The sequence below is a fragment of the Macaca mulatta genome, chromosome 14, assembly GCF_049350105.2.
Source record: "Macaca mulatta isolate MMU2019108-1 chromosome 14, T2T-MMU8v2.0, whole genome shotgun sequence".
NCBI lineage: Eukaryota > Metazoa > Chordata > Mammalia > Primates > Cercopithecidae > Macaca > Macaca mulatta.
In genome coordinates, this window is record NC_133419.1 from 9793775 (window position 1) to 9808457 (window position 14683).

At 59.5% G+C, this 14683-nt stretch overlaps 1 protein-coding gene across 13 annotated transcripts; it reads right to left on the reverse strand.

The window, feature by feature from the left end:
* Nucleotides 1–3808: 3808 nt before the first annotated feature.
* SLC22A12 (solute carrier family 22 member 12) lies at nt 3809–13812 on the reverse strand. 13 transcript variants are annotated; one of them, XM_015113724.3, is made up of 10 exons: nt 12815–13812; nt 11890–11993; nt 11244–11371; nt 10973–11141; nt 7509–7632; nt 7227–7342; nt 6265–6479; nt 5677–5785; nt 5216–5419; nt 3809–4665 (listed from the first exon to the last, which is right to left on the reverse strand). In XM_015113724.3, exons 1-10 carry the CDS (start codon nt 13214–13216, stop codon nt 4602–4604), a joined length of 1635 nt encoding a protein of 544 aa, XP_014969210.3. In that variant the 5' UTR covers nt 13217–13812; the 3' UTR covers nt 3809–4601.
* Nucleotides 13813–14683: the final 871 nt, after the last annotated feature.

A 14683-nucleotide genomic window follows, 5' to 3' on the forward strand; every position in this document is an offset into this window, starting at 1 on the left:
CGGTCCTGTGCAGTTTTTTTGGGGTGGGTGCTGTTAGATCCTGGCTTTGGGCTGGGGTCTGGGCCCACATGGGGGCCCACAAGATCTGGTAAGTTGCTCCCGAACTTTTGGGCGTAGCGTGGCTTTGGGTTCCTGGGATGACTTGTCTTTGTCTCACGGTGTCCTGTGTCCTGTATCCCTGCTGGGCTGAGGAACGGGCAGGAAATGTGGCTGGTCTCTGGCCGGTTCACAGACCTTAGCTTCTCAGGGAGGCAGACAGATCTCTGGAGACCTTGTGTTGCCCCTTGATGGCTACTGGACTCACATCTCGGGGCATGTGTGCCCGGGCACCGACCTGGGTGCGGGACAGATGCTGCCTCATCCTTCAGCAGCCCTTGGAGGGAGGGAGGAGGTGATTCCTGGGCTTGGAGACCTTCAATGGCTGCTCCCAGGTCTCGAGGTGAATGAATGACTGAGTCCATGTGGTCTCCTGTTCTGCCTGACTCCAGAGTCTGTGCTCTTCCTCTCTGGGGATTTGGACCCTGGTACCCTACCTCCCCCCAAGTCCACTCTGGTTGACTGTGGGCAGCTGCTGGAACTGAAGGTGGAACCAGGGCTGGCCACCTCGTCCACTGTGTTTACTCCTTTGTGGAGATCCTAACAGGTCCATGGTCCAGACACGTTATGAGATGGGTCTGTATTTGTTAAGCCTCTCAGTCGCAAGGGACAGATATCCACGTGTACAGCATTGTCAGGAGGGGAAAGCGAGGAGGGTTGCGGACCTCGAGGGTGGCGGTGGTGGGGTGTTGCACCACCTGGCACGGGAGACATGACTCAGCCATGCTGTGTCACTCAGGGTCCCTCTCTCGATGGGCTTCTCAGCCCTCCCCTCTGCCAGGCTTCCTCATACCCTTGGCTTGCCATCCCCTCCACTGCCCAATTCTGCATCTTGATCTTCCGTCTGCAGCAGGCTCTGGCTGTTGACCAGCTCATCCTCGCGGCATTTTGCAGTTCAAAAGCCTGGTGCATCTTTAGGCCTGGCTGCCTCCATGCCTGCAGGAGCCCCACCCTTCAGCAGGGGAACATCCCTTAGTGGGAGTGGCAGGTACTGACCTGAGCAGCCTCCAGCTGTCTCCAGAGGCCAAGGTCAGTCTCATCTCCCTCTCTTCCTTCTCTCCATCCCTGAAAGAAGCTTTTGTCTTGGGACCCTCCCCACCATGGGGCACCCCCAAGACCTCTTGAGATTCCTCCCGCAAAATCCTAACAAGGGCGAGAGAGCAGAGCCCCAGGTGTGGATTTCTATGGTCTCAGCCCCTCCTTGCCCTTCTGATCCAGCTCCTGAGGGGTGAGACTTGGGCCCTGCTTGTCCCCCAACTGCTCACCGTCTTGAAGCCGAGGTCAGCATCATTGAGGTCAGCTCTAAGCACCCGTGGAAGTCTGGGAGAGGCCCTGGTTTGGGGCACTCTTGCTAGGATGTCCTGTTCCTGGGCTGGTGATTGGAACCTTTGGGGCTTCCTGTTACTACTATCTCTGACCAAGGGACGGAGACAGCTTGGATTCCCCTCCTCCCATCACAACTAGCCAAAGAAAGACAGGCAGGAAGGGGCTCCTTGGTGTTAGGAAGGGAAAGAATATCCTTACTCCAGAAATTTCTGGAATGACCCTAAACAGGATAGGGGACAGTATATCAGGGTAGGGGAGCAGGAACAGGGGCAGTCCAGGAGTTGGAAGGATGGACCCCAGTCCTCCTGGTTGCCATATGACTGTGGGACTTGGTCTTTCTCTCTGCATAAGGCAGCTCAAGGTCTTGGTTATAAGAGGACAGACTCAGTCATTGACTCAGTTTACCCATCTGTAAGAGAGAGTCACCTGATTCCCAGTTTATCTTCTTATGCCTCTGAGGTTGAACTTAGCATCTGGGCCTGAGCTGGGCTCCTCAGGGTCTGGCTGGCCTGGCAGTGGCCCCAGGAGTGTCCCAGACAGGCCCAGTGTCCAGGGCTTGATGGTGCTTGAGATTACAGGCATCCTGGCTCCTTGGCGGGTGGTCCTCACAGGGATGTGTCAGGAAATTTCTCCTCAGGCCTCTTAAGGACAGGGATTTGGGGGAGAAGTTCACAGACTTGCCCTCATCAAGCAAGCCCCCAGGAGAGGGAACACCAGCCCAGCCAGTGCCCAGCGCTTCTGGATAGAACCCCCACTCTTGAAGGCAGATCTGGAGCCTATGGGGCTTGGTGCTACCTCTTCCCACACATCCTCCTGGGTGAGCTATGGGCTTGGCTGGAGGCAGGAAAATGAACAAAGTGAGTCCTGAGCCACTTTCCTCATCCCTGCTGCCTGAGGCCTCCCCCGCCATGGGGATGAGACTGACGAGGGTAGTTATGGGTTCTTCTTTCCCTTGGCTCCTCCATAGCAGGGTGCCCCACAGGCTCTGAGGTTGGAGCCCCTGTGGTGGGCATCAGAACAGAGTGTGTCCCAAGCATAGGCTTGCCATTCGGGTGGGCTTGCGGCTGCTGCTGAGCGGGGCCCTTCTCCCTTCGCCGACACCCACTTGGCCACGGCAAGGCTGCTCACTCGCCAGAGGAACAGGGCCCTGGGCCTTCCCAGCTTTCAGGGCCTCTTGAGTTAATCGAGGGATGACTTATGTTGGAAGCAGACAGGCCTTGGGTCCTGGAAGGTCGTGACTACCTGGAAGGACCAGGAGCAAGGCCACTCAGGATGCGGGCAGAGGGGTAGCCCAGACCCCCTTGGTGAGCTGGAGGGATATCCCAGAAGACAGGAGAGGACATCTCCCACCAGCCCTGGGTTCTGCCTTCTAGAAACTTCTGGATACCCTAAGGTCCCAAGAATGCTGTTCAAGGGTTAGAAAGGGCACCGGGCCTCAGCTGGGCAGCAGATAGACAGAAGACAACAAGTCCAGGGCAGACTGAGATGACGTTGTATTCAGGCATCTTCACAAATGGGATTCCTGCCCAGGGTTCTTTACTGAGGGGTGACCCTAGGTAGATGGCCAGAGGACACGGCCCCCCAGAGGCCCAGGGGCTGCAGCTGACAAGACCAGGCCAAGAAGTGACCCCCTTCCTGTGGGGGCAAAGAGTTGCTTTCTGTTTTCCCATTCCATGCGTGTGCATGTGCACGTGGGCACACGTGTGCACACATGGCTAATGTGTGTGTGTGGGGGGGTGGGGCACAGCCCTCGGTCAAGGTGCCTGGAAGTAGCAAGGCAGGCACAGGTGGACCCAGAGACTATCTGAGCATGGCCCCAGGGTGGCTCGGGTGACTGGGTGGGCTGACCGGGACCCGGCTGGGCAGGAAATGGCTTCTGCCTGCACCCAGACCTCTGTGTGCGCTGCACTGCGTTTCCCTGCGAGCCATGCCTGTGGACACTGTGGGCCCCTGGCCTTGCCGCTGCCTCCAGGAGAGTTACTGGACACCCAGATGGTGAGGCTGGGTTGGGAGAGACTGCGGGTGTTTGTGACCAGAGTGGGGCTCTGGAGGCCTACTGACGGGTTTGAATCCTGATACTGCCCCCACCTAACTGAGTGTCATGGGCAATCGGGTTCTTCAAGCCTCAAGGTTTTTTCATCTGTAAAATGGGGCAACGTTTGCCCTACAGGGTTCAGGAAAAGTGAAGTGAGATGATGCTTTGAGGGGTCCAGCACAGCACCGGGCCCACAATAGGGGCTGGAAATAGCAGCCACTCTGGCCTGGCAGCTGGGGCAGGAAAGCTGGCCTGGAAAAGGCCCATCCCAGCAAGGAGGCCCCAGAACTTTCCTCCTTCCCCCAACCTGGGAGAACCCTGGGGGGTCATCACTGGAGTCAGTGAGGGGCAGCCATTCATTTTTTCCTTTATTCAATCCCTCGCACCAATGCCCCACTGGCCCAGCGCTGTGTGGGAGCTGGGACATGGGGTCATGGGACCACCCCAACCCTCTGGGAACTCATAGGCTGGCAGGGTGGGAGAAGGCAGGCTTGTGGCTGTAACTGTGGGTAGAAGTTTCACGGGCATCTCAGGCTGGCCCTGGAGCCCTGGAAGGGGGTTTGGGTTTGGGGGTTAAGTGGAGTCTGTCAGGGATAAGGGTGGGAAGGGGACTGCAGGCAGAGGATGTGGCGGGCAGGTGGCTGAGGTCTGGAGGGACATGGAGAGGGGCCAGGGGTCAGGCTAACAAGGGCTTCTGGGTAAAGCTGTGGAGCTGAGACTCTACTGCTTGTGCGGAGCCAGGAGAGGCCTTGACCTTGGATGGTGGTTAGCTCTGAGCTCTGGGCAGGTGGACGGGTGTGGGCGAACAAGTGGCAGTGAGGAGGCAAGCAGAGGGTTGGCAAGGCCAGCTCGTTCCCCTGGGCTGACCCCTCTGCTCTCTGAAGCCATGAGGGCAGGGCAGGGTGGTGGTGCACTGGGCCGCCTTCTGCAAATCAAACTGTTCTTTGCCCCTTCAGTATTGAAGGGGGCCCTTTGGACTGTGAGAGGGGCAGGGCTCAGCTGGAGGGGCAGCCCTGGGGGAGAGTGGGGACCTCAGAGGACAGCCTCTGGGCCTCTGGAAATGGACTTTGCTTTCCTCCTGCCTTCTCCAGAGGACAGAAGAAGGCTCTTCCTCCGACTGTCCCATCACAGGCTTCCCAGGAGGCTAAAATTGTGTGGATTTCAGGACAGAGTTCCCCAGTGTGCCGTGTGTCGCCTTCTTTACTGCCCTGTTCAGGAAACACACGGGGGTGTGTCTTGGGGGTGCAGAGTGGCCCCTGACCTTTGACCTGTATCCATCCCAAGGACTCCAGGGAATGCCACCACCCTGCTCTCGGGGGCCCAGAACTGAGCTCCCAAGCATGTGATGGGTGGGGAGTGCATGTGCAGTGACTGCCCTGTCAGTCATCAGGGCTTTAAAGGTAGAATCTGGGGCCTGTGAGGTCCCCCAACAAGAGCTGGATCTCCCTCTCACAAAGGACTATCCACTCTTCTCCCTTTGGCCTCTCTCAGGGTGGACCTGGGGGAGCTTGGCCATTTGTGCCTCGAACGGTGTAGTGAAGGGCAGAGGACAAAGCCGTGGGTCAAAGCACTGCCAGCTGGAGACCGAGCCCTGGGTTGCCACTCTCCCAGAGATGTACTGTGTGACCCTGGGCCAATCCTATCTGTCTGGGCCTCTGCTTGTCCCTCCGTTCAGTGATGGGGATGGGTGAGCAGGCTGCCCTGTGCTGGGGTTCTCTGGTGGGAGGGAGGGCTGGTCCCAAGGCTGGGTCCACTCACTGGTTCTGCACATCTTGGATGGTGTCGGGCAGCGGCAGGCTCTGGGTCTCGGGCAGAAGCAGTGCGGCCAGGCCACTCAGCACCGGCACCGTCCCGTATACCAGCAAGGGCAGCCAGGGGCCATGGACACCCAGCAGCCGGACCAGGGGCCCCAGGATGGCTCCTCCACGGGCCGCCATCTGGCCCAAGCCCACTGCGGTCATCCTGCCAATGCAGATGCGCCTGTCAGCGCCTGGTCTGCCTGCCCACATCCTTGATCCCATACCCGGGCCAGGCCCACTTGGCCCAGGGAGGCCCAGGGGGTCAGGCTGGGCTTGGGACGCACCTGAGCAGCCCCAGGATCATGCAAGAGGGAGATGCATGACATGAACATCTAGGTCTGGGAGAAGCCAATCCTGCCTGGGGTTGCTCCGCAGCTCAGCCCAGGGCTCCCCTCTCCTGGAGCCCAGGCCCAGCCTCACCTGAGCACGGTGGGGAAGAGCTCGCTGCTGTAGATGGTGATGCAGGTGAAGGCGGCCCCCACCCCGCCCAGCCCCAGCACGGCCAGGGCTGAGCGCACAGCCCCCATTTCTGTGGGTAGAGATGGGATTAGTGAGCTTGGTGGGGGGCCCAAGATCAGATGGGGGCTCCCTTCAGCCCAGGGGGCTTATCCTTGAGCTGCAGGCCTCTTTGCAAATGCTTGGGAGTCATCTCCATCTGGGGGTCCTGTCCTGAGTGGCCTCATGGCCACACCTGCAATCTGCTCCCCACTCAGACATCCGGAGCCAGCCCTGGAGTCCTCTTGACCCCTGTTTCCCTCCCCCTGCAACCCATCGCTCAGTTCTCATTTTAACTCCACACTTTTCCCTGGTGCCACCCCTGCCACTCCTTCACCGTTCTCGTTGGCTCAGCGCAGACACTGCCGTCTGTCCCTAGACAGCTCCAGCAGCCTCCTTCCTGACAGGGTACCTGCTCTAGTCCAGCACCTCCAAGGAGGGGCCGAGGTCTCTGTTCCCAACCCGACACCCCCGAGGTAGGGAAGCCTCTGGTGTCCAGCTTTGCCCCCTCACCGTGGGGCACCAGCGTGTTGGCCAGAATGCAGAGCCCTGCCAGTAACAGGGATGCGGCCTGCGTGGGGCGGCGGCCCAGTCGGCTCAGCAGCAGCAGGGCGCCCATCTTGGCCGGGATGTCCACGACACCAATGAACATCTGGAGCAGGAAGATGTTGCTGCCCAGGGCCTGCAGGTCCAGGGCCAGGCCGAAGAAGGTGAAGCCAAAGGCGAACCTGGGGTGGGGGTCAGGGGAGTCAGGGTGGGGGTGGGGGTGGAGGGGCGGTGGGCAGGATGGGAACAATGGGCGGGGGCGGTCAGGGTGGGGGCGCGCTGCTCTTAGGTCAGCGTTCTGGCCCTTCAGCTGCAGCTCTGTGGGCTGGGGCCAGTCTCTAGACTGTTTCCCAGGTCCATTTGCCGACATGGCTTTCCTTTGGGTTTGGCTGATGGGAGGCGCTGGTGAAAGGCTGGAGGAGGGGAGAAGCGGGGGATTTCTGCCTCCCTCTCTGCGTAGGGGCTTTGTCTGGGAGTGACTATGTTCCTTCCGTGGCTCCAGCTGCCACTAAACAGGCCTTCCCTCCTTGGCCTTGGCGGTCTTGGTCTTTGCTGGATGGCTGTGGGTCCTGGGCTCTGATAAGCCCGCTCTGCCCTCCCCAGCCCCTCCACACCAGGCAGGGGCGCTTGCTGCCCATGCTGTTGCCTGGATGACCCCATCGTCCTGCCTGGCTCCCAGCCCCCCCAGGAGCTTTGTTAGGGATCCGGCCTACCGCATCTCTTCTATCTGCCTTGCCCCTTATTAAAGCCCCTCAGTGAGCCCACCCGGCCTGGGTTGTCTCCTGTCAGGAGTGACCGACAGAGGGGAAGGTGTCTGTGCTGCAGGCCAGCGGGACCAAGCAGAGCCAGCAGAGGCCGGGGCCATGTGCCAGCGAGAGCCCCGATTCCAGGTTCCTCTGTGGAGGTGGGGTTGGGGGAAGGGCGTCTACCAGCACAACATGGAGATACAGGTCCGGAAGCGCAGTCCGGGCGTGCGGAGCAGTGTGCCCAGGCTGGCGGGAGCCTGGTCCATGCTCAGTTCCTCCCTCATGGCTGAAAGCAAGACCTATGGAGATGGGGTGGGTGCTGTTGGCACTGGGGGCTCCAGGTGCCTCCTCCTCTCTGAGACCTTCTTCTCAGGGAGCTGAGGTCCTTGGTGGGTCTCCCAGGGTGCCCTATGCAGGGCCAGGGAGAGGGTCTGAGGGTCCAGGTTTGAGGAGGATCAGCCTTACCTCAGGGGTCAGGGTGTCCCGCACCGCCCCCTTTCTGTTGATGGCAGCCACCCTCCACAGCTCGCGCAGGCCCCGGTCCAGCCTGCCCGTGGTGAGGAGCCATCGTGCCGACTCTGCCAGCCACCTTAAGTGGAGGGGCATGGGAGGGGTCATTGTCTGTGGCCCCCAGGGCCTGGCCTGCGCCAGCCTTAGACTGCTCCCCTGTACCCACTGCTCCAGGCCCAAGGCTCAGGGTGGCTGAGGACCCTGAAGGGCAGCCATGCCCTCTTGGGCACCCTCCTTCCCCAGCAGAACTCCTGCTTCCTTTCTCCCTCCTAGGGGTTGCGGTTGGGGATATGCAGTTCTCATCCTGGGGCTGGCTGCTGGGATGGAGGGAGGGACGACTCCGTTGAACCCTTCCTGCCTCCCTCTGGACCCCACAGCCTTTCCCCTACCTCACTAGAAACCTGGCCTGGTTGCAGTCAGGGCCCCTAGGGCTACAGGACCACCGGGTCCTGGCCGCTGCCAGGACCTTGGCTATCTCCAAGGCCGCTGGGGTCCACCCCTGTCCCGGCACCTCCCATACCACACGGCCTTCCTGTCCACCCCATGGCTATATCTTCCTCCTGCAAACAGTTTAACAGCCACCCTGGGACTCAGGCTGGGAGCAGGGTCCCCAAGAGCACCAGTGCCCTCTGGCCGCACCCAGTCAGCCGATTCCCACACAGCACCCCTTGCACCTGAGTCTCTGCTACCTCAGCCTCATGAGCCCAGCCCCTCCCCTCCCTGTGGCAGGACTCAGCCCCTTACACCGACCTGGCTCCCACTACTCTCAGCGTCAAACTGAGCTTACGCCACCCCATCCTGCCCCACCTGCTGAGCGCCTGCCATGCTACCACTCTACACAAGCGCCCCACCACTCTACACAAGGCCTGCCTCTAGGCCTTGGCTCCTGCAGGTCCTTCAGCCAGACATGTTGTCCCCTATGAGCAGCCGGGTGGGGGCCACCTGCCTACACCCACTGGGGCCCTGAGCTCCTTAGGTATTTGCAGAACAGAGGAGAGAAGTAGAGATTCCAGGTGCATATTAGAGGTAGAGCTGATGAAGCCTGGTGACCCCGTGGACTTGGTGGGGGGGTGGTGAGGGAGAGAGAGGCATCATGGTCACTGTGACTCAGCATCTGGTGAGTTCAGGGGCTGCTCCCCACTCTGGGGAAGCCTTGAGGAGGAGAGGTCTAAGGGGATGTTTGTGGAGATGAGACACCTATAATGGAACCATCACACAGGCAGTTGGAGGCGCGAAGCTGGAGGTCAGTGGGGGAGGCGGGACCGAGTGGAGATTTGGAGTCTGCAGCATTTGGAGGGAGCTGGGGCTGCAGGCAGGGGTGAGGCTGCCTGAGGGAGAGAGTGCAGACCGTGCCCGCCACACAGCAGGGGCCACAAGTGATGGTGGCCGGATCATTGTGGGTGACCCTGGGAAGGGCAGTTTGGGTGGAGAAGAGGGAGAAAGCTGACTGGAATGTGTTGGAAGTGACTGGGAGGGAGAAAGCGGGGTCCCATTTTCAGATGTCCACACCCCAGCTTGTCGTCAAGCCTTAGGCGCAGTTTGTGAGGCCATGATGTTTGGGATTCCCTGTGAGTTCCACATGGGCAGAGACCCCGTGTCTGCTCATAGCTGGTGTCAGCCAGTGCCTGGCATCTGGTAGGTGCTCAGTAGTTATTTGTTGAATGAATGAATTAATGGGCACTTCTTCAGCCCTGTGGGAGCATATCTACCAAGGAAAGGGGGGTGCAGCTCTGTGGCCCTGCATCAGCATGAGAACCAGGAGGGGTGCCTTGGAATTTGTATTGCTGACCTTTGCCTTCCACTGTCTGCCCTCTTGGTGTTGGGAGTCAAGCTGCCATCCCAGAAGGCTGTTGGACACAATTGCCTCCTTGTGGAGCCACTGTATGAGATGTAATTGTCTCCTGCTCTGAGGAGTGGCTGCAAATTGTTACTCCACTCCAAACTGTTGGGTGGGAGAGATTTGTGGAGTCAACCTTCTTCCTAGTGTGGGTGTGGGCATCTGTTCACCACTGGGCCCTCTGCTGTGCTCCTTTCTGCGGTGGTCCCAATGGCCAAACAACTACTAAGTGCAGGGCCCGTGTATGAATGATCCAGGCTCAGCCCTGCCCTCAAATGGCCTCCGTCCATCCATCTATCCATTCATCCATCCAGTTCATCCAATTCATCCACCTATCCATCCATTCAACCATCCATCCATCCATTCCATCCATCCATCCATCCATCCATCCATCCATCCATCCATCCATTCAACCATCCATCCATCCATCCATCCATCCATCCATCCATCCATTCAACCATCCATTCAACCATCCATCCATCCACCCACCCATTCCATTCCATCCATCCATCCATCCATTCCAACTATCCATCCATCCATCCATTCCATCCATCCATCCATCCAACCATCCATCCATCCACCCACCCATTCCATCCATCCATCCATCCATCCATCCCAACTATCCATCCATCCATCCATCCATTCCTTCCATCCATCCATCCATCCATCCATCCATCCATCCATGCATCCATCCATTCATCCATTCCAACCATCCATCCATCCTTCTATTCCAACCATCCATCCATCCATCCTTCTATCCATTCATTCAACCATTGATTCAATTCATCTATACAATCCAATCCATCTATACACCAACTCACCCATCCACTCGTCTAATCCACACATCCATCATCCCATTTATTGATCTGTCTCTACCTACCTGCCTACCTACATACCTACCTACCTATCTATTTCTACTTACCTAACAATTCATCCATTCAACAAATATTTATTTAGCACCTACTATGTGCCAGGTGCTTGGCAAGGGCCAAGCCTGATTTGTTTAAGGGCAGTGCTGACATTTCCTAACTTCCTACACATGCCGGCTCTCTTTGGGGACTGTGGAGTCCCCTCTGATGAGTGGGTCCTGGTCCCTGTTCTCTAGCAGACAGACACATGCATTGATTCTGTCAACCCATGAGGCAGACTGCAGCTGTGTGCTGTATGTGCGGGCATGTGTTGTATCTTTCCACCCGCAACCCTAGCCTAGTTCAGTGCTGCCATGCCTGGCACAGAGGGGCTCAGAAGATGGGCCTGGCAGCACAGATGCCAAGGCAGGCAGAGACAGGAGAGGGGAACAGGCCAAGAGATGAGGAGAAGGAGGGAGGAAAGGAGAAGAATGAGTAGGAGAAGGAGCACTTGGGAGGAGCAGGGGAGGCACCCTGGGGACCCAAGCCCTGGTTGAAGTGGGTGTCTTGGGCTTGTGGGTGGTCCACTCTGCCAGGCTCCTGGCTTTCCTCCAGCCCGTGCACCCCTGGCCTCTAGCACTCCCCAGCCCCCAGGGATAGGAGAGTCTCCCATTCCCCCGGGTGGAGAGTGGGCAGGATCTCCTCTGAGGAGGGAAGTGGAGCACAGCACCCACCATGAGTACAAAAAGCAGAGGAAGAAGGGGACCGAGACCACCAGCTGCAGCAGTGTCCAGTCCCGCACACCGTAGGCCACTGCGGCCGTCAGACCATGGCCGAAGCTGAAGCCCAGAGAGTTCAGGGTCATCACCAAAGGTCGGGCCTGCGCCGCCGTCCACTCCATCACTGCAAGGAGACCGAGTGGTTCAGCCCTGGAGCCTGCATGGAGCCCCCCTGCACGGCACCAGGTCAGAGACCTACAGAGAGTGCCCGTGTTCATCATGACACCTGCTACGGCAAAGGCCAACAGGAAGCGGAACAGGCAGTACACGGGGAAGGTGGGGGCGAAGGCAGCTGCCGTGCCCATTACAGCCATCTGAAGGTAGCTCCAGGTTAGCACCAGCCTGCGCCCGAACCTGCGGCACAAACCAGGAAGAGGCAGGGTCTGTGACTGGCCATGGCACTGGCCACGGGGATCTGGACCACAGAGAGCCCACCCTCTGCTTGGCCGCTGAGCTGAGGCGGACACTGAAGCGGCACCTGGGTGAAACCTGCATTCTCCACCCATGGAAGACTCTGGAGCACAAAGAGAGTCCCGAGGCTGGAGCCAAAGGGAATGGGCTCCGGTCACCAGGAGCACTCAGGTCACAGCTGAAGGCAGGCGTGTGGCCAAGCCAGTTTTAGCAGTGAATGTTTGCTGGGGAGTAGCAATCCTCTACAACCCCCAGAATAAAGTCAGTGAACTTGAGGCTCAGAGAAGGTTCCAGACCTCCCTACATGGCACAGCTGCAGGGTGGCTGGTCCGAGACCCACCTCCAACAAGGAGGGCGTCTAGACTTGGTTTGTTGAGGCTGGTTTGGGGCCAGTCGGCCAGGGGCCTAGGAGAGCGGGGTCGTGAGGGGAACTGGGACCTTCCTGGACTGGGGGTACTCACCTGTCTGAGGCAGGGCCGCACGCAGCAGCTCCCACCAGAATCCCAGCCAGGTAGATGGACTGGGCCATGGGCTTCAGGGCATGAGAGTCACACACCAGGTTCCACTAAGGGGAGAGGAGAAGAATGAGCTCAGGAGGCTGGGAGAGCCCGTGCGGAGGGGCAGAGGAACTGTATGGGAGGGCCCCCAGGGAGCTGGGTGGGGTGGGTGGCCTGGTGACCTCTAGGGCTTTAGAGCAAGACCCTGTGGAACAGTGAGGGCACCCACAGGCACAGTTTGGTCTTCTGAGGAGTATATCCTGCCACCCTTTGCCTAAACTCCTCCCTGGCTCCCTATTGCCCAATGGGTTTCTAGCCACATCTGCCCCGTCTCCTGTCTGTCCAGTTGGAAGCAGCCACCCAAACTGACACCCTGGCCGCTCTCCCGGAGGCTGCGTCCCTCCTGTTCTTTGTAAAGAGGTTCTTCCCGCTTGTTGGGACGAGCCGCCCCTGTCTGCTTGCCTGGCCTTGCCTGGCGCCCCATCTGGGAGGCAGCCTGGGGTGGTCCCTTACCCTGTGTGCTTTGGTCTTGGGGAATCCAGTGAATGGTCACTGAGTCCCCCTGTGGCTACGTTGCCTGGAGTCACAGCTGATGGGTCAGCAGGGCCGAGTCTGGGTGAGGCCAGTGAGTGTCCAGGTGCCAGCATTTAGAGGCGCCCGCCCAGGTGCCCCCTGCACCTCCAAGAGCCTGGGCTGGCTCCATCTGTAGACTGATCCCTGCCGCCCAATCCCCTGTGTGTGGCTGACGAGGAGCTGAGAGGCTCGAGAGTGAGCAGGGCCTGAGGAGGTTGGTCCCTCCCAGGACTGGACCTTTGAGTCTGAGCCACCGTGATCCATGACTCTGACCTCCAAGGTGGCAGGACTCGAGTGGCTCTGGGGGAGGCCCTACCTTGGCCACGATGGTGGAGGTGAAGATGCTGCGGTCATAGACCCAGCCGTCCACACACGGCTCTGTGTCGGCCTCGCTCCAGCTGGTGGCCGTGGCATTGGGGTCCAAGATCTGCCACTGTGGCTGGCGGAAGCGGCGGCATTGGTGGGGCCCCTGGTTGGGGCCCGGTGGGATGGAGACAGCCAGGAGGGCCTTGGGAGTCAGGCCCCCTGGGACGCCGGCCTGAGCCGTGCTGTTGTCCAGGAGGGGTACCCAGCAGCGGTGGCTGGGCACAGCGGCTGAGAAGTTCTCCAGCATGCTCTGGGTACTCAGCCACATGATGGAGACCATCAGAGCCACTGTCTGGAGAACCTGGAACCTGCCCAGGCCACCCACGAGGTCCAGGAGTTCAGAAAATGCCATGGAACCTACTCAAGGGGCCCAGAAGAGGGCCCACTTCACAAGGGCTGGCCCAAGGCAAAGGGGCCAGGGCCACGGGCCTGTTTCCTCCACGGTGGTGCCCACAGTGGCTTCTCCAGCCCGGCGGCTGGGAGCATGTCAGTGGCTGCTGGCTTCACAGACTCGGGGCTGGGGGCTCAGGCTGTCTGGTCATCTGCCTGCTGGTGTCACTTGGAGTGGCTCCAACCGGACCCTGAGGCTGCGTGAGGTGATTCCGAGACCTCCAGCATCTCCCCAGAGAGGCAGCTGCTCCAGACCTCCCGGAAAAGCTGAATTTGGAAAGTAGGAAATGTGGAGACTGAAGACTTTAATTCTAGACTGGAATTAAAGTGTGACTGGTGACACTTACGGAATCGAGTTTAGCAATCATTTCCTTGGTCAAAGTTTAACCCGCGTTGAGGGAGGCGCAGATGTGAGGGAGATGCAGCCTCCTTCGCTCGGGGGCCAGGGCCAGCCCGCTCTTTGCCAGGTCTTGGGAAGGCCTAAGTTCTCCTCCTGGCGGCTGTGGGATGCCAGGGCTGCCTGCCCCCTTCGGTGCCCCTGCGTGCCTACCTCCCAGAGTGGCTGAGCCAAAAGAAGGCGGGCCCGCAGATCCCCCTAACTTGGGGCTGGGGCAGCTGTGCAGGTCTCTGTGTGGGCTTGGGTCACTGGCAGCTGCCCAGCCCCTGCGCCTCCCAGGCTGTGCGGCCTGGCCTTGCCCATGGCTCCACCCGTGGCTCCTGCCTCCACTCACCTGCTATGGTTGGCGTCCTGTTCCCCCTTTGCTGTTACCCTGTCCTGAGCCCTCGGTGGAGCTTCCCAGCATCAACAGACACCCCACAGACTCCCCAAGTTCAGTGTGCCCAATGCCTCCCTGAGATCTCTGTCCCCTCCCCAAATCTACGCCTCCTGCAGAGCCCCACCTCAGCTATGGCCTCCCATGTCACGGTCCCTGGCCTGGAACCCAGCGTCTTGGTTCATGCCTCCTGCTCTCTGCCTCCCAAACTCACAACAGGCCAAGCCTGGCTAGTTTTGCCTCCTAAGGATGTCTCTCTCCCACCTCCCCAACTCCACAGCTGTCCTTGCCCTTGTCTTTCTGCCTCAACTCCTGTCCCTGGACCCACCCCGCACTGCAAACCCTTGGGTCAAATCCTGCTTAAAAGTCAAGGGGCTCCCAGGCAACAATAGCTAGTGGTGCCTTACCAGGGCAGGGGGGCGGGCAGCAGTGTGTGCCGGTGCAGGGTGTGGGGTTCAGGAAAGTCTGGACCGAAGCCAAGAGAACCCCCTTGGTCTTGATAGCTAATTCTCTAGGCGAAAGGGCCAGAAAACACAAAGCAGTTAAAAAGTGTGTGTGTGTGGCTGGGTGTGGTAGCTCATGCCTGTAATCCCAGCACTTTGGGAGGCCTAGGTGGGCAGATCACTTGAGATCAGGAGTTCAAGACCAGCTTGGCC